This window comes from Peromyscus californicus, unplaced genomic scaffold (assembly GCF_007827085.1).
Source record: "Peromyscus californicus insignis strain IS unplaced genomic scaffold, ASM782708v3 Scaffold_16__1_contigs__length_79575227, whole genome shotgun sequence".
In the NCBI taxonomy this organism is placed as follows: domain Eukaryota; kingdom Metazoa; phylum Chordata; class Mammalia; order Rodentia; family Cricetidae; genus Peromyscus; species Peromyscus californicus.
In genome coordinates, this window is record NW_026294458.1 from 18,436,703 (window position 1) to 18,460,586 (window position 23,884).

Consider the following 23,884-nt stretch of genomic DNA (forward strand, 5'->3'; position numbering starts at 1 on the left):
TTTTGCCATGTGTTTTGTGGCTTTACCGGTCTGCTAGCATGTTACTCCTTGGGCAGCAGGCTGGCTTCTCCCCAGACTCTGCCGTTCTCCTTCCTGTCTCTCTCCTTGGATTTCCCTCCTGCCTCTAAGCTGCCTTATCATAGGCCAAAGCAGCTTATTTATTAACCAACAGGAACAACACATATTGATAGCATACAGAAAGACATCCCACAGCAGGGGTCTACACATGAACGTGCCTTGCATCACCTCTCTGTGAACAGCATCAGCATCTAGCCCAGCTGTTAGCATCATCTTCAACATCTCTCTCTCTCAGACCAAATGGGCATCAAATCCTAAAGACTCTGCTACCACCTGCTGAGTCCCAGTCCCCTGGCCTCCTCTGTCACGGTTGTCATTTCTGCAGGCTTTGTCACTCCATGCCTACAGCATCCTACCAGAAATAGTCTTTTGACCGCTTCCTTTCAGCTCTTGCTCTGATCTCTCTCTAAACTGTTACTCAGCCTGTCATCACAAACACATTTCCTTAGCTTAGTTTGTACGTTCGTATCATGCTCAGAATGTTTCCATAGTTATATTCATTTTCTTTTTCTCACATGAAATTACACAGCCAAGGCCTCCTTTGACCTGGCCCTGGCTCAGTGTGTGTTTGTGCTGCTACACACATCCATAGACAAAAAAACCCACATCTTTCTCTTTGGGGCTATGCTTTAGTTTGGTCTGTTATTCAATTATGTTAGTTGAATACTGTTTTAATTTAAAATATGACTTCCATGTTAAAACAAGTTTTGGGACCCCTCAGCCAGGTGTCTAAACAGAAACTAAGGTTTAAAGTCCTATAAAGCAATGCTATTTCACTTTAGCAAGAAGCTGAATTAAGAGACTATACTTTTCTATGAGTGTTTCTAAGTGCTTAGATGGAAACTTAGGGGAAACTATGCTCCTATTCTCCAGAGTCTAGAAAATAGTGTTAGAGAAAACGGTGTGTCCACCAAGAAATAGGGGTAAAACACATCTTATTGTTATAAAACTAGCTCATATTTAAAATACAGACCAGCTGATCATTTTAGTCAACAAGTCAGGCAGAAATGAACATACATTAAATGCTATATAAGTTAACAAATTAACATTTGTTCCTTTAAGGAAGATTATGATATGATGTAAAAGACAGAGGTATGTACTTACAGTAACTTCCAGTTAACTAAACTATACGTTGGTGAGAGACGCCATATGACCAAGATTTGCAGGGAATAAATTATATAGGGTTCAAGTATGGACATGGAATTCAGGAAACACTTTTTGAGAAGGTGGCATTTGAAACCAAGTCTGATAGGGTGAGAGAGCATTTGGCCAATCATATGAGAGCTAGAGAGATAGGCACAGAATAGAAAATGCAGGGGTCTTCTGGGACCATTCAATAGTTAAGTTAGTCTATCAGATAGAAGTACATGATGTTGAAGAGCACTTTCAGTACTCTGTCTAGGACTTTGAGCTTTGGTCTAAGGAAGTCATTGCCTTGGAAAGCTTTGGAACACAAGAAAGTCATGATGAAAAGCCTGTGCACTTAGATTTTAAAGAAATCACTCACCTACGCCTTCTGCTTCTTTAAATTTTCAGTTTTTTTTCTAACTTCTGTCTGTTTTCAACACATACCTGCTTTAAACTTTTCTCTTGGCATCCCATTTTCTCCAGTCACAGTTTCCAACTTACAAGTCTGGTTTTTCTTAGCTCTGCAGATGAAGGGATGGTTGTACTCTGTTCCTCCAAGAACAAGAGGAATTAAACAGGGTTGAGGGAATGTACCTGATTGCTTTCTGTGACTTTGGACAAGGAAGGTAAATACACTGTTAGGTCAGAGCAATGCCGTTTCCATATCAGACGCCAGTGGCATAACCATGGCCACTCTCAGACTCCAGTGGCATGGCCACGTAGGTTTGGAAAGAAGTGGAGAGTTTTTATCCCTTTGTGATTATCTTCCTAGGTTATAATACAGCAAAAGGGGACTTGGTGAGATCCATCCTCTACCCACGACCTCTGAACTTCAAGCTGTATAATGATGCCTTCAAGTTCATGGTGTTCCTGGCCTGTATTGGTGTTGTGGGATTTTTCTATGCCCTAGGTGTCTATATGTACCATGGAGTAAGTACTGCAACTAAATCTTGTCACTCATAGTTTTTCAAGAGCTTGAACTAACTCTAAAATGTTAAATAAGGTTGACTCTAGATCCCATAATTCTATGAACCAATGCTGCTGTCCCGGAGAATTTTCTAAGATTGTAGAAATGGTCTATGCCTACATCTCCAGAGTGAAAAGCCTTGGCTGGAAATACAGCTAGCTCAGTGATAGAGTGCTTGAATAGCATGTACAAGGCCCCGGGTTTCATTCCCATAAGCACACACACACACACACATGCACACACACAATTATGTATATATATATTCACACATATAAATATAATCATAGCACTTATTGGTGTGACAGCTGAATTTTCAATTTGTATTCCTGTTGGATAGCAGAGCTATGAAAATTTGCACAGGGCCTGGAGAGATGGATCAGTAGCGAAAAGTGCTTGTTGCTCTTGCAGAGGACCAGGGTTTGGTTCCCAGCTCCTACACTAAGTGGCTTACAACCATTTGTAATATCAGCTCCAGGATATTCAGTGCCCTCTTCTAACCTTTTAAAGGAACTTGCATATATGTGTATACATGCGCGCGCGCGCGCGCGCGCGCACACACACACACACACACACACACACACACAGAGAGTTGTGCAGTTCATTGGCTGCTTCACCATTTGATTTATAATGATGGAGGCAATATGGATGCCCAAAGAGCTTTATACGAAATACATGTTTTTAACATCCATTCAAATAGGTGAGAAAAGTTTGTTAATCAAGTCAGTGGGCAGGAAGAACACAATAATTCAAATGAACAAAACACAGAAACACATGCGTGCCTTCTAGAACTGACAAGAAATTCATGGAGAAGCCTAGCAGGGTAGCAAGAGGTCGGAATGAAGGGGATCTTGAACGGCACATCTAGTTTTAACATTTCCCATGTAGTTTTGAAAGTGGTGTCCCAAGTAACCCCCACACACAATGTAAGTGACTTGCCCATGCTTTCTCTTTGGTAGTATCTGAAGCAGAATTAAACATTTCCTTCTACTTTCCAGAGCTGATGATGCTTAGTGGGATCCTACTTTCCTTTAAACCATAGATACCAAGTTCATGTGGTCTCTCTATAGGGTACCAAGTTCATGTGGGTGCTCTCTAGGGTACCAAGTTCATGTGGGTGCTTCTCTTTGTTGGTAGCCAGGAAGGGAGAGGTTGTCATTGTAACCTCTGAGGGTTTTTCTGGTCCTGAGATTCTGTTCTGCTGTGCATTCATGTGGCCTCTAAGACATGCTGGGGTCTGATGGGCTAGTTGAGGAGAAGAGATGAGGGCATTGTCCAAACTGGTAGTGCCAGTGAATGAATGCTGGGTGTTGGTGAATGTGTGAGTGATCAGGATATTGGTGGATGATGACATAATCCAAAGATTTTCTATATAATGCTCATGCTAAAACCTCTGAATAGTCACTTCAAACTGGCTTAAGGCTCCCGGAAGGGGGTACTCCAAGGGGTCCAGTGTTTTGTCCCTGGTATGGAATCTGGGGAGAACTAGGCAGAATATCAAGACCATGCAGTCCAGAATGTAATGCAGTGTTCCAGTTTGACCTGGAGAGCAGAAGTACCAACCAGAAAAGCAAAAGAAGCCTTGGCACAGCCTGGAAGTGAAGGTTTCCTGGACAGAGCTTAACACGCAATCCACACCAAGGCTGGAAGTTGAATGTCAGGCCTTGTGGGTCAGAAACTTTGGCCCCGTGGCTGCCTCTGTCTGCTTTGGTTCAGAATTAGACAAGCTGGAGTCTGCAGGGTCAAAACTCCTCTGTGAGCAGCTGGAGAAAGTGGAGAACGCAGTGCTTGTAGGAAGCAACTAAATAGTGTATCTGGTGCAGACATGTGACTGCCGTAGTGAGGGAGACTAACCTCAACAATGGCTTCCCCAGAGCTATGGTCACTCTGAGACGTTGTGACCTCGGCAGTCTTGGTTCCAAGGTCTGTCAGGTCACCATTCCTTCTGTCTATGTACTGAGTGTCGCTTCTGCCCCAGACACTGAGCTGACCTTCAGACAAATAAGGATTCAAAGGTGAATGAGCCACAGCTCCTGTATCTAGGACATTTGCAGGTTGGTGAGGGAGAGAGATTTAAAAACTAATGTCAAGCTTTGGAGTGAACTATCTGGACCAAAGACCTGCCCATGTGAGCAGAGTGGTGCCCATGTGAGCGGAGTGATGCCCATGTGAGCCCCCAGGAGTTCAGAGGGTGTGATGAACAAAGGAGACATCGGTGTTCAGGTGGAGGGAACCTGAGTCAGAAAAGGTCAGGGAGACTTGGAATGGGGGTCAAAGGGTCTCCTTTGGTGTATAGCAGGGACAATATGTATATGCTTTAGGGACAGCCAAGAGACACATGACCCCACCAAGAAAGCCCAGGAATACTCTGAGCCAAGATCCAGGGCTCCCAAGTGTTGCAGGAGGCAGCTGGAAGGAAGGCGCCATCCTGCTCTGTTCTACCCTGTGTTCATCCTTTTCTCCTCTCCAGGTTCCTCCGAGAGAAACCGCAACCATGGCGCTGATCCTCCTCACGGCCACCGTCCCTCCTGTGCTCCCTGCTGCCCTGACCATAGGCAATGTGTATGCCCAGAAGAGGCTGAAGAAGAAGAAGATTTTCTGTATCTCTCCACAAAGAATCAACATGTGTGGCCAGATCAACCTTGTGTGCTTTGACAAAGTGAGTTCCACACTTTCCAGGTTTGGGGGTGAGGTGGGGTGGTTTTGATACATGGCAGAGCTGGGAAGGACCTCGGAGAATATCTGTCCTGGTGAAATTATGTGAGCGATTCCTTTCATCAAAAGACAGAGTAGCCAATAGCCAGTGTAGACACTTCTTCTACCACGCTGTCTCCTTTTTTTTCCAGGGGTCAGGGATCTGGGTTAAGGAAGTATTATGTCTGTATGCAGGGGCCTGGAGATGTGGCAGAGGGAGATTATATGCTGACTGAGGATGACTGCTATTGTTGGGCATGTCCCAAGATTCCCACAATTCTTCTATGGGACCCAGGAGTGACATCGGTATCAGCCCCCCCATATACAGATTTTGTCCTCATCTTGGACAGGCTGAAGTGCAGTGGGCTTTGGCTGGTCTTTCCCTGTTTAAGTTTATTTATGTTTCAATAATTAATCAACACTTCGGCCACTTTTCCTGCCAGTCCCCATCCTCGAGAGCCAATGTTGTGCACAGTGCCTGCAGAGCATCACAAATGGTCCTTCATTTTGAGGAGGGTTAAGTATTTAGCCAAGGATGTAGGGAATATGGGAGGAAGACAGCTATCATACTCTGAGATGTGGGCTTGGTAGAGGTCTGAGCAAGCATCAGCAGGTGCTTATCTGTTGCACGTGGGAGGCCACCTCGGAGCTGCAGAGTATGGGATGGCCCAGATTCCGAGCTGGCCAGTTCAGAGTACAAGGATGTAAAAACGACATCCAACATTCCAGGGACAGAAGATCACAGTATAGGGCTAGCAGCTGGGCATCCAGTGAAATGGTACTGGAAAGCTGATGTGGCAAAGCTAAGCAGTGGGCCATGTCTCAAAGGAGAATGTGAGGCCTTAGAAAAAAATTAGACACATGAAATCTTTGTAGAATTGTGTGTGTGTGTGTGTTTGTTCTTTTGATGTGAGATTTATGAGGAGGCTCTCAGTTACCTTTCTTGTCATTATGATCAAACACTTACAAGCATCAGCTTAAGCAGGGAGAGATTTGCGTTGCCTCAATGGTAGCCTATGTGGCAGGGAGGGCATGGTGGTGTTCACACGCAGCTGGGGCACCACAGAGAGCAGAGAGCTAGACTGGGAATGGAGGCAGGCTATGACTTTCAAGGTCCACACCCAGAGGTCCTACAGTCCTCCAACACAGTGCCCCCAAGTATTCAAACCCATGAGCCTCTAGGGGAGGGTCAACATTCAAGCCATAGCGGAAGGGATGGAGGAGAGACAGAGAGGGAGGGGGCCACCTGGGGACAATGAAAAGGCTGTTCATGGTCCTGCGCCTGGAGAGTGAGGGGCCTGGAGAGTGAGGGGCCTGGAGAGTGAGGGGCCTGGAGAGTGAGGGGCCTGGAGAGTGAGGGGAAGCCGCCCAAGGAGACCTGGCCCAGCTGTCCTCAGGTGAAAGCAGCAGTCTCTTAGGTTATTTTAATATCTCCTTCTCTTCCTTTTTCATTTGGCAAAATCAGTGCTCAGTCTCCATCGGCTAGGAACTGGAGAGTTAGCTGAGCAACAGCTTGACTTTAGCATAGTGGTCAGATTCCAGCTCCTTGGCAGTTTTTACATAGAAGTTCTTCTCAAACATCCAACAGCCTCACGGGTGCCTAGCCTACAGGAGGGCTGGAGTAACCATGTCCTTTACATAATAATCACCTGTCCCAAAGACTAATCCCCCTCCACCCCCAGGCTGTTATTTTACTTCCCTTTTTCTCCTCATCCTCATGCCATGGGCAGCTAGACGGCCAGAGGGGCTGCGGCCCAATCTCACAAGATGTGGCAGCATGTTGTAGTGCTAGGATATCTAACGGGGTGTGGCAGAATGAGGACTCTAACCCTGAGTTCGAAACTAAGTGTCTATGTCGCTATTTCATGCAGAAAGCTTGAACTATAATTAGCTTTACATTCTTTTTTCCAGCTTTACATTATAGAACTCTATCAAATGATGTTGCAATAGAAGACCCCACAATTAATTTCCAACCAGTGTTGTGTTCCTGGGCTTCTGAGTGTGCTTGTTTCTATATACTCCCTTGTTTCTATATACTCCCTCTCCTACCCCCCATCCCTCTCTCTCTCTCTCTCTCTCTCTCTCTCTCTCTCTCTCTCTCTCGATTTGTTAGTTGTTCTCTAAGACAGATTCTCTATTCAATTCAGCCTGAGCTTGGGCTTGAACTTTATGATAACTTTTTCCTTTTCCATTCTATTCTTTTTAGATTAGGACTATAATTTTGTTTTCTTTCTACTTGAAGTTATTTTTGTTCTACGCGGTCATTTTCACATAAAGAAGTAACACGGTCTCATTTCTCTCGCCCTGTTGCCAAGTCTCCCTATGTTCGCATTCAAAACATGGATGCTTAAAAGCATAACCTCCCAAGGAAAACATCTCAGTTAAAACTACGCTGCTAATTCTTTCTGAAATGGAACAACCCAAGGAGATCTGAATGGTGAATACGCAGGTTGGCACCTTAGAAAATGCAGGAGGAAACTGTAGCAAATTGCTTCTTTACAAATAGTGCCCTTAAGGACCAACTCCTCCAAGCCTGCTGCCTGTCTTTGGGAAGGCTGAATGAATTCAAGAAAGAAGGATCCTTTAATTCCTTTAATGTGGAGACTAAGAGTAGGCTTTGTCTTCCCACATGCCTGGCAGAATTCACCGACATCCCTACCGGTGGAGAAAGGTTGTCTGGATTCTAGTTCAGTCTTCCAGGCTGTGGACCACTGTCTCCTAGTGGGGTGCAGTTGTTCAACTCTCCCGTGTTTGCTCACACATCAGGAGAGAGCTCTGTAAGCCCACATCTGTAAACCATCACGCTGATTGGATGTGTTGTGATGACAGATGACGCCATCCAATTAAAAGCTAGGAAACCCATAGCAGTAGGTTTAAACAGCTCTCAGGGGAGCTGCTGGTATCTGTACTTAGGAGTGTCATGTCTCTCTGACCTGTTCTGGAGCAGCAGCAGCAGCAACTCTACTCTGAGCAGGCCCAGGGTGGTTAGCCTAAGGCTGCCAGATCACAGGGCAAGCAGCTAGTGAATAGCTGGGACATGAGAAATGGCACAATAGACTCAGTTCTGTTTTGCTTCCTAGGTTACATAAACGGACAAATACTTTCCCACACTGTGGGGTAGCTCAGGACCACTTTCCTCTTGACCAGAAAAGAAAACTCACTCACAGGCATTAATTAATATTTACCATTAGCATCTCATTCCTGTCTGTGGACCGAAAGTCCCTTATCAACATTTCATTACCATTTGAACAGTTACTGCATCCGCCATAGTTTTAGAAAAATGTTAGTGAAACCAAACGGCAAAGGGTGGGTTAACTGGTCTTGGAAAGAGAAACAAAACAAAACAACATGCACAAGCTCTGTTTTGAGAAGAGAGTCCGGTGCCTGCTGCAGAGCCAGCTGTGAGGTGGCTGTTGTTGGGTTTCCTCTCACAGAGCCTCCCCGCAATAGACAGGACAACAGAGAACCAGAGCCAGACAAAGCTCGTGCACAGTGTCACCTAGAAACTGGAACCCCCTGGGGATCCTTCACTGGATTTAAAAGTGAATGCTGATGAACAAGGTTGTGGATGACTGCATAGGCTGTAGTTTCTTGGAAACTTGGATTTTGTGTAAATTATGGTATCAAAGTTTTAACTCTCCTGCTTGAATTGTAACTTTTTTATTTAGACAGGAACGCTCACAGAAGATGGGCTGGACCTCTGGGGGACTGTCCCTACGGCTGGCAACTGGTAGGACTCTAAGATGGGAGATGTGGTGGGGAGGTTACCGCGCTTATGTTCAAACCCACCCCTGTAGGCTTGAGGAACGCGATTCACACTGGCTCCCAATTAGTCTAACTCATTTAATTAAATGTGTCCCAAATTCGGAGCCAGACAAAGAAAGTAGATCTGCAAATCCAGCATGAAAAATGGAACAGAATAAGGTACATGATTAAGGAACTGAATTAGTGAGACAGGGGATCAAGGAGCAGAAACAAAGCCATGCTTGAAGATTGCAAGGCTTCCTGGGTGGCTGGGCAGATGAGTGTGTTCAGAGACCCAGAAAAGGGCTCCATAGCCTTCCTGTGGAGCTCACAGTCTAATGACATGAAAACACATGAATGGACTCACCTTCGATGGGCCATGGAAATTATTACTATGAAGACAGAGAATCAGAATGGAGACAAAATAATTAAGTCCCTTGATATAACATACAGTTCTGAGTTTTATGACACATGATGATTGAAGGTAGAAATTCATTTTCAATTTTTGTACACCAATGATGACTCTCTGAAAATGATGGCATATGAGGTAGATTTTAAAGCATTATCTAGACTGAAATTTTACAGACCTGGGCTAAAGGCTGTCATGGTAAAGCAAAGAAGATAACCATATAGATACATACCCCAGAGCAGAACAGGAGCGGGGAGGGAGAAAGGTCCTTAGCTCCTTCCTGCAGGGCTGAGGCATGCCTTTGTACCATCTGAATGGCGATGGCTTCTGCTTTTCAGCTTTGATTATCCTACTTCAGCTCCAAACAGTGCCTGAGGCAGCTGGAGCATCAGAGAAAGAGTCAGGCAGGGTCCGCCAAGCTAGTGATGGGGCCAGGTTTGGCACAGGCAGGGTGCAATGTTGTAGGCAATAGCCTAGGCCAAGCACAAAGAACGACTTGATTTCTAGCTCTATTCATGTGTGTCTGCTCCTGTCTGTTCAGATGTACTGATTAGACCTTTGTCCAGAGAAGCACGGTGCCTGTAGTCCAGGGCAATGAAGGTGGAGGATGTTCTTCTGAACTTCCCACTCTAATCTTCCTCCTGTGGCCCTTGTGTAACACGAATTGCTAAATGGTCTTTAAAAATCCCGGAGCCAGATATTGGGGTAAAGCTGAAAGATCAGAGGAATAGAACAAGCTATAGCCAACCTCACCTTACCAACTCCTCAGCCTCCAGAGAGAGCTACTTCCTGTATACTCACGCCTTATATACCTTTTTGTGCCCTGCCATCTTACTTTCTCTCTCTGCCCAGCTATATCATTTCCTTTTTCTGCCCAGGGCTATCATGTCCTGTCTGTCTGTACAGACCTCCAGACCTCTATGGTTGACTAGTGCTGGTATTAAAGGCGTGTAACACCATGCCTGGCTAGGTTCCCAGTGTGGCCTTGAACTCACAGAGATCCGATGAATCTTTGCCTCCCAAATGCTAGGATTAAAGGCGTGTGCTACCACTGCCTGACTTCTATGTTTTATATAGTGGCTGGCTTTGTCCTTTGGTCCCCAGGCAAGTTTTATTTGTTAGAGCACAAATAAAATATTACCACACCCATGCATGCTGAAGCTTTCAAGGGGTAGGATCAACTAAATATAATCACTGTTCAGATTGAAACTGGAGGAGATGAAAATGAATGATGCCAGGCTATCCTGTCAATGAGTAGAAGAAACTTCAGAGACAGGATATGTGGAGCAGAAATTTCAGGAAATGGTGGTAGACTCCAAGGAACTGAGTAATGAGAATCAGTTGAAAGCCTCTGTTTGCTTTTAGCTGCCTGGAACCACTAGACAGGTTTCTTCCCGTCCCAGTTACCTCGTGAATCCAAAGACTTCTTACTTAGAGCTCCATGGATTTATATGCAACATCACAATATTTTATATATATATTTATATAAATATAAAAAATTATATATAATGTGTATCCCCAAACACCCTGAAATTTGGTTTTTGATTGACCAGTGGCAGTCTATATATTGAAGGGAAAATCCATATCCAACTCAAAGAAGAGTTGTGTAAACTTTACTCTCCAGGTAGAATACTGTGGTTGAAAATTGAAAATCCCCAAGTAAGCAGAGGACCGTGAGCAGAGAAATCCCTGAACAAGGAGAGACAGTACAAGAAGCTTAGTCTCGCTCTAGACTCAGGGCATGAGGATATTGGCAGGATGAGCAGCTGTAAGATGAGTTAGAGCTAGGGGCAGGTAGCCTTGATTAGCAGGTGGCTCAGATTGTGCCTGAGTATGATCCCTTTCATCCAAGAAATCTGTATGCAGCTCCAGGTATGTAGCTTGGCTTGTTTCTAGATAGCTTTTCTAACTTAAATTATCCCATTTCTCCTTAACTATGTTTTGTCTCTGGACTTTTTAACCTTTCCTCATTTTATATGTCTTTCCTTCTTACTCCATGACTGGCTGTGTGGCTGGCCCCTGGCATTCTCTTCTCTTTCTCCTTTTCTCACTCCTTCTTCTCTGGAGCCTAGATTTCTCCTCCTATTTATTCTCCCTGCCTGCCGGTCCCACCTATCCCTCTCCTGCCTCACTATTGGCCATTCAGCTCTTTTTAAGACCAACCAGATATTTTAGGCAGGCAAAATAACCCGGCTTCACAGAGTTAAACAAATGCAACATAAAAGAATGCAACCCATCTTTGCCTCATTAAACAAATATCCCACAGCATAAACGAATGTGACTCATGTTAAACTAATATTCCACAACACAACACAAAGCAACTCGCATAGCAAATTTTAAAACAAATATTCTAATAGAATACCACCAAAAGTTATACTAATTTAATACATGCTAAGGAATGACAGCAGAAAAATATTAAAAAGTCTTTGTTTTTCATGATGAAACTATCATGTTCCATAGCTGTGTGCGTATATACAAGCTCTGCAACTTATAATGTAACAGTAGTCTATGTTCTGAGCCAAGGTGTTCTGGGCATTGTTCCTTGATTTTGCCTGGTATGCTGGCATGCGCCATGCCACTTGGGCATGTTGTGTGTTCAGAACCAAGAGTGCAGTGAAGTCATGGGAGGCCACACAGGTAAGCACTGCACAAAACATCTTGGGTTCATTACACATTTGATTTTGAGTTCATTTTGTGGTTGCTGACACCCAGAAACATTTAACTGTTGCCATATTCTTTCCAGTCCCCACCTTCCTTCACTCAATCCCATACGGGCTGTGCTCAGAGTTTTAAGAAGCAGCGGTGCAGACTATGGGAAAGTCACTGCAGGGGGCAAGGGTAAGGGTCGGCTAGTTGGAGTGCTGCCTTGGTAAGATGTAAGGGGCAGATCATGCAACTTCTTTTATTGAAAGTTCTAACACGATCTTCTTAACCAGTTTCCAGGCCGTCCACAGCTTTGCCTCAGGCCAGCCTATGCCCTGGGGCCCACTGTGTGCAGCCATGGCCAGTTGCCACTCCCTGATCCTTCTCGACGGAACCATCCAAGGAGACCCTTTGGACCTCAAAATGTTTGAAGGCACTGGCTGGGTAAGGTGATGGCTGTATCAATCAATCAAATGAGGACTTGAAGAAACCCTCCTTGGCAGAACTGGATCCTTCTTAATTCAGTTACAAATCTAGAAAATGGCCATACTTTATCATTAGTTATTGTTATAAAGGAATAACCACGGCAAGTATAAATTTTCCCAAATTTCATCAGTATAGATTCATGATACAAAGTGATTGAATCTGTGGCATTTTCTTCAATATCATGTACTTTGATGAGCTTCACTTTCATTACTCTCTCTTGACCTTCCCCGGATTGTCTTTCCTCCGTGTAAATAGTCTCCTTTGTGTGTACATATCATATATACAGTGTGTGTGTGTGTGTGTGTGTGTGTGTGTGTGTGTGTGTGTGTGTGTGTGTGGTGTGTGTGCGTGTGCAATCTAAGTCCCACATGTGAATGAAAACATGCAATACTTGGCTCTCTGAGTTTGGTTTATTTCATTTCATGTCATCTCCTGTTCCATCAATTTTTATTCCAAATGACATAATTTCATTTTTATGAACGAATCAAATGATGTAAGTATGCGACAGTTTCCTTGTCCACTTACTTGCTGTCGTACACTTAGGTTGCTTCTGTAGCTTGGCTGCCGCAGACGGTGCTGCAGTAAACATTAGTGTGTGGATGTCTTTGTGATAGGTTGAGTTAGATTCCTTCAAGTGTGATCCTAGGAGTGATGTGACAGGATCATACAGTAGTCCTTTTAGTTTTCTCAGGAACGTTGGTAACAATTTTCATAGTAGCTGAATGATTTTCACGACTCTCAATGGTCTCTGTAGGTTTCTTTTTCTCTCACTCCACATCAGTGTTTGTTGTGGCTTGCTCTCCCAATCCCAGCCTCTCTTCACTCTCCGTTTCCTTCACTGCTCAGAAGCGTGTTAACGTCACGTGATCCCATTTGTCAAGTTTCACTACTATTTCCCGAGCTGTCAGAATCCTTTTCCGAAAACCTGTGCTTCCGTGCGGGTCGTGAAGTGTTTCCCCAGGAGTACTAAAATTTCAGGTTTTGAAGTCTTTGATGCATTTTGAATCTATATTTTCACCAGGTAGCGATGGGAATCTGGTTTTATTTTACATGTGCAGATCCAGGTTGCCCAGCACCATTAGTTGAAAAGATTGCTTTTTTCTCCCCCAGTGTGTGTGTATATATATATATATACACATATATATGTGTGTGTGTGTGTATATATATATACACACACACACACATATATATGTGTATATATATACATATATATGTATATATACATATAAACATATACATATACATATACACATACATATATATGTGTATATATATATAGTAAAAAATCAGATGGCTGAAGCTGGCTCACTACTGGGTCTTCTCTATTTCCTTGGTCGGCACTCTGTGTTTGTGTCAGCACCATGTTGATTTTGTTACCGTGAATCTGTAGCATAATGTGACATCAGCAGTTGTGGTACCTCTAACATTGTTCATTTTGGCTCTGGTTTGCTTTGGCTATCTGGGGTCTTTTGTACATCCATATGAATTTTAATATTGTTTTTCTTTTCTGGTTCTGTGAAGACCATCTTTGGAATTTTTATGGGGATCACATTAAATTTGCAGGCTGCCTTTGGTAATATGGCAATGTTTATAATGTTCACTATCAATAATGTCTGCCTATCAATGACCATAGGAGGTCTATATCCATCTGGGTTGGAAAAGTCAGTCAAAGCTTCACTGCATTGTTAAAAGTCGTTTGTTAAAATTTGAGTACTCTTTCAATGAAGCTTAATTTTTTTTCTTATTATTATGTTTTTATATATATTTCTATTAGTTCTTAAGAATTTCACTCATATCCTAAGTAACTTTTGCAGCTGTTATGGATGAGGTTACTTTCCGATTTCCTTCTTGCTGTTGACATACAGAAAAGCTAGTGTAATTTGTTTGTTGATTTTACGACCTGCTGCTTTGCTGAAATCTCTCATCACATCCAAGAATTTTATGGTAGAGGTACTCCGGCACTTCAATATAGGAACATGTCATCGGCAAGCAGGGATAATTTGGCTTCTTTCTGTTTGTATGGCTTTCATTTTTCATTTTTTTTTTTGTTTGTTTTTTTCGAGACAGGGTTTCTCTGTGTAGCTTTGCGCCTTTTCCTGGAACTCACTTGGTAGCCCAGGCTGGCCTCGAACTCACAGAGATCCGCCTGGCTCTGCCTCCCGAGTGCTGGGATTAAAGGCGTGCGCCACCACCGCCCGGCTCATTTTTCATTTTTTTGTGATGACTCTGGCTACGACTTCAGCACTGGATTGAGTAAGAGTTGAGAAAGCACACACTGCTTTCTCATTTTCACTTTTCTAGGAAATTCAGTTTTTCCTCACTTGATCTCATGCTGGCTGTATTGTTGTCACGAGTGGGGGTCTCTGCAAACACCAGGACCAGCAGAGCGTTGAGACAGAGGAGGCACAAAGGAATTTGATTCAACATTTGGTTCAACAAGTTTGTTGCTGCAAACTTCAAGCGTCTGATGCCAGGTAGTTTATTTTAGGTATATTTTAGCACAACGCAATTTAGAAAAAAAAAAAACTTCCTGGTGATAATTAACCCAATCGCAAGTGCACACCAAAGCTTAAGACACAATCACATTAAAACTCTTACAAAGTACAAGTAAACACTTGTATAAAAATGGGTTCTGTAGATTAACTCAGAAAGCAGGCTCCAGGTCAGCAAGCTCATGATAGGGGTCTGGGGGGAAGATAGTGATATACAGATCGACTGAGTTAAATAATCTCAAGATAGAGGTCTAGGGGAGCTAGGAGAATGTGCAGACGTCACATTCCGTTCCCGGTGGTTTCCCTGGTGCTTATCGGTGAGCACAGAACCTACAGTCAGATATAGTCATTATTCTGCTGATATCCATTTGTTCTGCTCCTGGTTTCTTCAGAGCTGTTATCTTGAAGTCGTCCTGAACTTTATCAAAGGTCTTTTCTGCATCTGTTGACATGATAAGTGATTTCTGTCCCTAGTCCATCTGTGTCTTTTACATGTACTGATCTGTCTGTGACTCACTGTCCTTGCATCTCTGGAATGAAACAACTTTGTTATGACACACAATCTTTCCACTGTCTTTTTGATTAGTAAGTATTTTACTGATAATTTTTGGAATCAGATCAGAAAAATGGGCCTGTAGCTGGGTAAACTGTTTATTGGCTCCTTATACACTGTCAGAGTAATCCTGGCTTCATAGGATTGGTTCACTTGGGTTCCCTTTCATTCTATTGTATGGAATAATTTGAGGTACACTGGAGCCACTTCTGCAAAGCTCTGGGAAAATGTGGTGGTGAATTAGTCTGCTCTTGGCTTGCCTTAGTTGGGAGACTTTTTGTTGTGGTGGTTGTTGCTCTTCAATTTATTGATTGTCATGGATCTGTTTAAGTTGCTTACATGTCTACATTTTCTTGGTCATGTGTGTCTAAGAATTGACCTATTTCTTCTAGATTTTCCAGACTTTTGGAATATGTTTTCAAAGCATTTCCTAGGGATCGGATTTTACTTTCTTTTTTATTTTGCAATCTCCCCCCTTTCATCTCCACTTTTATTAATTTGGATCTTTTATTTCTGTCAGTAGGTTTGACTAAGGCTTTATTGAACTTGTTTATCTTTTCAAAGAACCAAACCTTTGATTGTTTTTTTTTTCTGTCCTTTATTCTTCATTTTATTGACTTCAGTTCTACTCTTATAATCTATTTTCATTTACTACATTTTGGCTTGGCTTATTTTTTTTTAAGAGGTAAACCATTAAGTTATGTATTTGAGGTTTCCCTGATTTTTACGTGTAGAATATCATACTAATTCATGTCCACTAGAACTAACTTTGCTGTGTCCTAAAAGTTACAATAAATCATGTTTTTATTTTTATTGACTCTAGGAATTTTTTAATTTCCTCCATGACTCTTTCAGTGACACATTGATCATTCAAGAGAATATTATTTATTACCCACCCATATGGGTAGCTTTTCTTGCTATTGATTTTTAGTTTTATTCTACTGTGAGCTTATAAAATTTAAGAAATGTATTTTACTTTTTAAGACTTGCTTTATGGCACAAAATATGATCTGTTTTTGAGAAAGTTCCATGGGCTTCTGACAACAGCGCATATTCACAGCTGATAGGTAGGGTATTCTGCAGATATCTGTTCAATCAACCCATTTGATATGTTTGATTTACAGTACAGTCAAACAATGAGCTTTCTTTGTAGATTTTTCTGGGCTGAGTGTTTTATCTGTTGATGAGAGTAGGGAATTGAATCAATGCAGTATTATTGTATGCAACCCCATCTGTCTTTTTAAGTATATTTTATGAAATTAGATGCCTCAACACTGAACCTATATCTTTAAATTTTCTCACCTTCTTAATGGATATTTTCTTTTAGTAGCATATAATGACGTCTTTTATCTCTTGTTACTAATTTTGTTTTGAAATATACTTTATCAGATGTAAGACTGGCCAATTCTGCCTGTTTTCTGCATCTTCTTGATGTAGGGTTTATAGTCTTCTATTCTTTGATTTTCAGCTTTTCTGTGTGTTTACCAGTGAAAATGTTTTTCTTGCAGCCAGCAAATGGTTCTTGTGTTCTGATTCAATCATCTGGTGTATGTCTTTTAATTAGAGATATGAGACCACTAATATTCAGGACTATTATTGAGATATACTTTCTATTTGCTGTAGTTTTATTTATTCTTTTTCTAGTTGAAAACTGTTTAGTATTTTCATGAGGCATTGGGGCTTGCTGATTTGTTCAGATGGGTGTGTTTGACTCTTTCCTAATTTTTATCTATTTATCTGTTCTTGCCATGGAATTTTCTCTTTCTTGTGCTATCATGTTGTGACTATCATCCTCCTCTGTATGTAGGATTCTTATAAATATCCTCTGTAAGCTAAGTGGCTATGAAATGCCTTAGTTTCTTCCTGTCTTGGGATGTCTTTATTTCTTCTTTAAGTTAAAAAGTAATTCTACTGTATATAAAAATTTTGGTTGGATGTTTTATATTTCAGGGCTTTACATACTTCCTTCCCTGATTTCCTGGCTTTGGGGCTTTCTGCTGAGAAGTTTGATGCTATTCTGAGAGTTTTGCTGTTGCAAGAAAGTTGTGATTTCCCTCTTGCAACTTTTAACATTGCTTCTTTCTTCTGTTGTTTTAACATTTTAATAACAATCTATCTTGAGGTTGTCACAAGAAGGCCCATAAAAGACCACCAGTCCCGTATGCAATCAATAAGAGCATTTATTAAAAATTACCAACATGTTGTGGTCTAACTCTCTGACAAAGTGGCAAATGGTGACCCGGAGAGAAGCTCACTGGCTCCTTTTAAACAGGGTTAGGGGAATTCCAAGGAGGGGAGGGCTTAAACAAAAAGTTCGTAGGGTTAGGAACTTTCTAGCAGCAGGATAGGGAAGGCTATCTTTAGCTAAGAGAAGTCTGTGGGGTACCTGCTGATGATTTGCCCCTGAGTTGCCAGTTTCAGGAAACAAAAACTAAGACCTGGTCTCTGTCAGGGCTACTAGGGAGCCTGTCATGGCCCTGGTCTGACTTCCCAGCCCTCTCAAAGATGTTTTTTTTCAGTCATTCCTATTTAGGGTTCTAAATGCCATATATATATATATATATATATATATCCCTAAATTTGGGGAATTGAGTTATACAATTTCATTAAATAGTTCTTCTGTATTTTTAATTTTTATTGCAACCCCCTCCATCTACCCCTATGAATTCTTTGGTTTTTTCTGTTGATCATATCCCAGATTTTCTGCAAGTTGTGGTCATGTTGTTTTTTTTTTTAATTACTATCTGAATGTAACATTTTCTTGACCTTATCTTTTATCCCTGATATTCTTTTTTTGTTTGATCTAGTCTATTAGTGGTGCTTTCCACTGTGTGTGTGTGTGTGTGTGTGTGTGTGTGTGTGTGTGTGTATGGTGTATGTGTTTTGACCAATTGAAGTCCTTCATTGCTGATTTTTAATTTATTTAAAATCTCAATTTCCATGCTGAATCCCCCCTCCCTCTGTATGCATGTGTGTAAAGGTATGTGTGGAGGGCAGTGGACAGCCTCAGGAATCAGTTTTTATCTTCCACATAGTCTTCCTGTTTGCTGCTGTGCACCCCCAGGCTATCTTGCCTACCGGCTCCTGTGAGTTTCCCTTTCTCTGCCTCCTGTCTCACTGTAGGGACACTGGGTTCACAGGCAGGTGGTACTGTGTCTGCTTTAAGAAGACTCTGGACTCAAGTCCTCATTCTTGATGACAAGCACCTTACCACCTGAACTAGCGCCCCAGCCTCTACATCACTTTCCTTTCTTCATTCATTTGCTTGTTTAATTCTCCATGACATCCCTGAACGTTTTAAAACGTGGAATTTTGAATCATCTGTCTGGGACTTCAGTGATTTGTTAGTTTTGTTTCAGGCATTTAGGAACCGTAAGCCTTTGAAGGTGTCGTTACTCGATCTGCACGTCTGTTTGGGTAGATGCATCTTTCATGGTTTTCCCCATCTTTTGGTCATTTTTTTTTTTCATGTGGATCTTCTCACTGAGTAGATTTCTCTTGAGCTTGTGATCGCTACCATTTAGAGGGAAGAAGTGAAGAGCAATAACAAAAGCAATGATTTGTCAACAATGAGGTAGTAGAGTAAAAAGCCATTGGGCACCCCATTTACATTCCCAATAAGGGTAGAAAGTGAAAGAGCTATTGATAGGATCACGTAGGTATTTAAAGATGATTAAGATTAGAGATATTAGTCATTAGGAAGTGAAAATAAGAGGAAGTGAAGTAGGAATAAGAAATAAGGCACATAGGTTTAAGCTTTGGGAAATAAGAGAGAATGGGATAGAATAGGTGCCAATAAAGAGTAGTTATAAATCTTAATCAAGTGACATCAAAACTGAAACAAAAAATAGCAAAGCAAAAAAATCAAAACAGTATACTAGTGGTCGATACTTTTCCTTGCTGGGCTGCATGTGGACTCCCCTCCCCCTAGGTCGTCTTTGAAGATTGCACTGCTGGTGGGAAAGCAGCTGTTACCTGTCTGCTGCTCAAGCAGCTGGAGTGGAATGGCTGTATACAGTGTGCTTTCGGTGTCTCTTCCCCACTCCATTGAATTCCTGTGTGGACATGACTTGAAAGCTGTTCCCTGATGCTTGAAATGAGCATGTCCGGCCCTCAGCATGAAGTGTCCTCCTGGCTGCTGTCCTTCCTCTTTGCTATGCTGGTTGGTCACATGTTCCACTCTATACTTCAGTGTCTACGATAGGGGCACACACATGCTTGTATTTTCTTTTGCAGTTGGACAGTCTTCTGTTTCCAGAGTTTAGGATACTTTTCTGCCAGTGTCCGCAGGCGGCACAAGTTTGTGTTCAACTCAGCGCTGTTTCCTTGTTCACAGACGTTTAAGGGCAGTCAGACGCTTAGTGGAGGGAGTGGGCTTTTGGATTAGGAGGTGTAATGGTGCTGAATAGTCTGATTGCCCTGGAGGAGCAGCTTGCTTGTAGTGCTCTAGTTCCCTTTCTGTGGCCGTAGTAAAAATATCCAGGACAGCCCAGAGCCCCAGGATAGAACCAAACACAACTGGTTAAAAAAAAAAAAGTCAATGAAGTGATTAGTAGTGATATTCGGCTATACTCATAGGTGGGTGCCTAGCCCAAATGTCACCAGAGAGGCATCATCCAGCAATTGATGGGAGCAGATACAGAAAACCACAGCCAAACGCTAGGTGGAGCCAGGGGAACCCCACAGAAGACGGGGAGGAAGGATTGTAGGAGCCAGAGGTCAAAGATACCATGAGAATACTGCCCACAGAATCGACTAAGCAGGGCTCATAGGAGCTCACAGGGACTGAGGTGGCAAACATGGACCCTGTACGGGTCTGAACTAGCTCCTCTGCATATATGTTACAGTTGTGTAGCTTGGTGTTCTTGTGGGACTCCCAACAGTGGGAGCGGAGGGTGTTTCTGACTCTTTTGCCTGTTTGGGGGACCCTTTTCTTCCTGTGGGATTGCCTAGTCCAGGCTTGATAGGAAGGTTTGTGACTAGTCTTATTGTAACTTGTTATGTAACATGTTTGGTGGATACCCCTGGGAGGTCTGTGCTCTCTCTCTCTCTCTCTCTCTCTCTCTCTCTCTCTCTCTCTCTCTCTCTCCCTCTCCCTCTCTCTCTCTCTGAAGGGAAATGGAAGAAGAATGGATCTGGGGGAGAAGCGAGATAGGAGAGGGACTGGGAGAAGTGGGAGGAAGGGAAACTGTGGTCAGGATGCAATGTATGAGAGAAGAATAAAAAGATAATACCTTGACAAAAAACAACTTAAGGGAACAAGAAGTTTATTTCAGCTTACAATTCTAGGTTACAGTCTGTCGTTGTGGGGAAGTCAAGACAGGAGCCTCAGACAGTCAGTCCCCTCACATCCACAGTCAAGAGCAGAGAGAAATGAATGCATGCATGCTCGCTTGCTTGCTTCTTTGTATTCTCCTTGGTCTCTACCCTGCTGCACAGTTCAGGTTCTCCTGCTAAGGGAATGATCCCACCATGAGCTGGCTCTTCTTCTATCACTTCATTAAGAAAACCCCTACAGGCATGGCTACAGGCATGGCTACAGGCATGGCTACAGGCCAACATAATAACTTGTCCCGAGTTGAGACTGTCTTTTCAGATGATTCGAGGTTGTGTCAAATTAATAATTACAGCTAAGTATCATACAGAGTTTCTCTCAGAATCAGATTCTCCTCAGCCCCAGCCTATGAGGTAGAGAGGCACAGTGTTACCTTCTCCAGCATCTGCTCCTGCAGTACCTATGTTATTATTATGAATAATAATAATAATAATGTGTGAATCTTCTTTGGATGAATTCTGTTCTTATCCTAACAGAATTTGTCAACCTCTTTTTCAAAGAATTTTGCTACAGAATACAACATGGTATAGGAGTCCATAAATTCATAATTTGGGGAACTGCTCGTTAAACAAACTTAAATGTAGTTTTTGATTAGGGATCTTCTTTAAAGCACTATGATTAATTTTGAATATTTAAGGGATAATATGGCACGTAGCATTCATGAAACCTATTTGACCCTAATTCCTTCCAGATAGGCCAAAGGCTGATACCAGAGTTCCCTAATAACCTTGAAGAAACAGTAGTCTAAATCAGACTCCCAAATGTGGCTGACAAACATTTGCAATGTGGAAATGCAAGTAAGGAACTGAATCGTTAATTGCAGTTGTTTTTGGTTGATTTAAATTTAAGAAGCCACAGTGTCTGGTAGCTACTGTTTCACACAGCAGAGGTTTACACACCAACAAAGATGTTGGATGCTGCTGTGACAGCGAGTATTGCTTCCCACCTGTCCCTGGTGTGTGGATCTATAACTAAGACTATACATCTCTGATCTCGTCTGTACCTTTGCAATAATAGTGCCTCCCTCACAGACTTGCGTGAGCACTGAGATTGTGAAGGAATTTGGGCATTGTAAAGTGGCAAACAAATAGAAAGTATTCCTTAGTAGCTCCCTTGATCAGCAACACTATGCTGACCTCCAAAGAAGGATTTCAAAGACACTTAAAGTAATATATAAAAGGCATGGGAAGGCTGGGGAGAGGTCTCGGGTAGGAAAGTGCTTGCCATGCAAACACAAGAATGTGAGTTTGATCTCCACAACCTGGGTAAAAAGATGGGCATGGTGTTGTAATCCTAGAGCTGGGGAGACAGAGACAAATGGATCTCTGAGTGCTTGTGGCCAAATAGCCTAGCTGAATCAGAGTCCTGGGTTCCAGTGGGAGACCCTGTCTACAACACATCATAGATACTGCATGCACCTTCTTGCACACTTGGGTGCACACATGTGTACACACACACACACACACACATACACACACACACACACACACACACACACACACACACACACACACACACATCTCATAGGAAAACATTTAAGTTGAGGATGAATGGAAACAAGTGACCACCCAGAGCATGAAGCACAGTCCCCAAGAAGCTGATGCCGATGAATAATGGGAAGTTTGGCTCTCTAGAAGGCCAATGCTTAAAAAGGGAAACCCACTATAAAAGGAAATTCCTAAAGTCAGTAAGTTGAGAGGAGATTGTTGGCTCCGAAAAAAGGTTTTGATGCAAAGACAAGATTGTGTCCAGTTTCCTGGATCTTATTGAAGGAAATCAGTGAACTACCTAAAGAGCAGAGTCCTTCCCAGAGCCAGGGAAACCAATGTAGCGATGACCTGCAGCCATAGTTACTACATGTCACTTGGATCCTGATCCTAGGGATGTCTCCTGCCACTTGGACTAATGATGTACAAGTCGAGGTTTTGTGTGTGAACATGAATCTTTAATGCCACCTCTGTCAGAACTGTCAAGATGGTCAGCTCCACCTCTAAACACAGCACTTTTCACTGAGGTATAGTCTGAGTCTGATGGAGCCTTCAGTGAAGTATCCTTGGTTACCTGAGAACCTTCTAAATGTAAAAGCTGAAGGACAATATCCTTACAGATTATTAAGAAAAAAAAATAGTAAACTCCTTTCCAGTATTTTGATATTGGTTTATGCTGATTTCTCTATAATACTGATGTCTAATATTTGGATGCTTTATCCAAGGAATAAAATCCATTTCCAAATGTGCTTTCTAAGTTGGTAGCAGCCAGCTTGCTAGCCTTCTAGCTAACTAAATGGGACTAGGGACACAGGTGTGACATAAAAACGTGCTCTTGTGTTTATCTCGGGGCACAGCTGCTAACATATCAGAGCTATTGTGCTGGACAGCACTGAAGAACCGATCTCCCCTTCCAGTCACCAGACACGGCCATTAGGAAGAGCAGCTACCCCCCCCCCCCCCACAGCCAGCGCTTCCCTACCCCTTTCTACTCGAATGCAGTCACAGTATTTTTGACATTTTTACAATAAAGTCCTTATTGTCAGTGAAAACAACAGAAATTTGACAATGACGGAGTTTTAAGTCAATATCTGGGAAGAGACACTACATGAAAAGGGTTTTGAAAATATTAGCACATTGCACATGGCAAACTATTTCTTTTTATTTGTCTCCAAGGAATCTTATAGATGTTTCATTTTATAACAGAATATGGAAGATTGCCAAGTGGCTTCCAGCAAATTTGGCACGTCAGATTCAAGCCCAGTAATAAAACCAGGACCCAAAGCTAGTCAGGTACGATTTTCTTCCTTAGACCGTGTTATTTCTTTCCCCTGAACACTGGAGAAACATCTCCGGTTTATGCTTTTACTGTTTAGCTTTCTCCTAATGAATTCCATAGTTGGTAGGGCCGTGCCTACAGTCCTGACTTCGTTCATTAGTGTTTTCAGCAAACACTCAGTGAGTGTCCATGCACGCTGAAGTCTCGCTGGAGCGCCGAGCTAGACTTCACAACAAGCCCTGCTGGGTTCTGCATGGGAAGAGCTCGCAGTGGTCGGAAATCAATAGCAGTGCAAGTCAGTGCTGTCCACCCTGCCAAGCGCTGTAATAAAGGCTGGCAAAGGAGCTGTGGGGAGCAGAGCTGGGGATGAGTAGTGTTTCTGGGAAAAAGAAGCATTCCATCACAGAGGATGGCCTGGAGGGAGGTTAGGATTTCTCCAGACCAGATAACGTATTGAGGGAGTCACTCTTGAATAGACCAGAAAAGTATAAGCGTTATTGCAGATGTAATATGCCATGATGTGGCTGGGCACATTGGAGGCTGTAAACCCTTTTGGTTGGCATGCACGCCTCTGCTGGGTACCGCTTGAAGG

General features: G+C 42.6%; 1 protein-coding gene across 2 annotated transcripts in view; it reads left to right on the forward strand.

Annotated features, from left to right (window-relative positions):
* Positions 1 to 23,884, forward strand: part of Atp13a5 (ATPase 13A5) — a 127,590-nt gene that overhangs the window by 50,067 nt on the left and 53,639 nt on the right. For both annotated transcript variants that reach the window (XM_052740600.1, XM_052740601.1), the window contains exons 11-15: positions 1,979 to 2,136; positions 4,641 to 4,829; positions 8,533 to 8,594; positions 11,954 to 12,104; positions 23,220 to 23,306. In XM_052740600.1, coding sequence (XP_052596560.1) covers positions 1,979 to 2,136; positions 4,641 to 4,829; positions 8,533 to 8,594; positions 11,954 to 12,104; positions 23,220 to 23,306 — 647 coding nt within the window. The remainder of the gene's footprint in view (positions 1 to 1,978; positions 2,137 to 4,640; positions 4,830 to 8,532; positions 8,595 to 11,953; positions 12,105 to 23,219; positions 23,307 to 23,884) is intronic.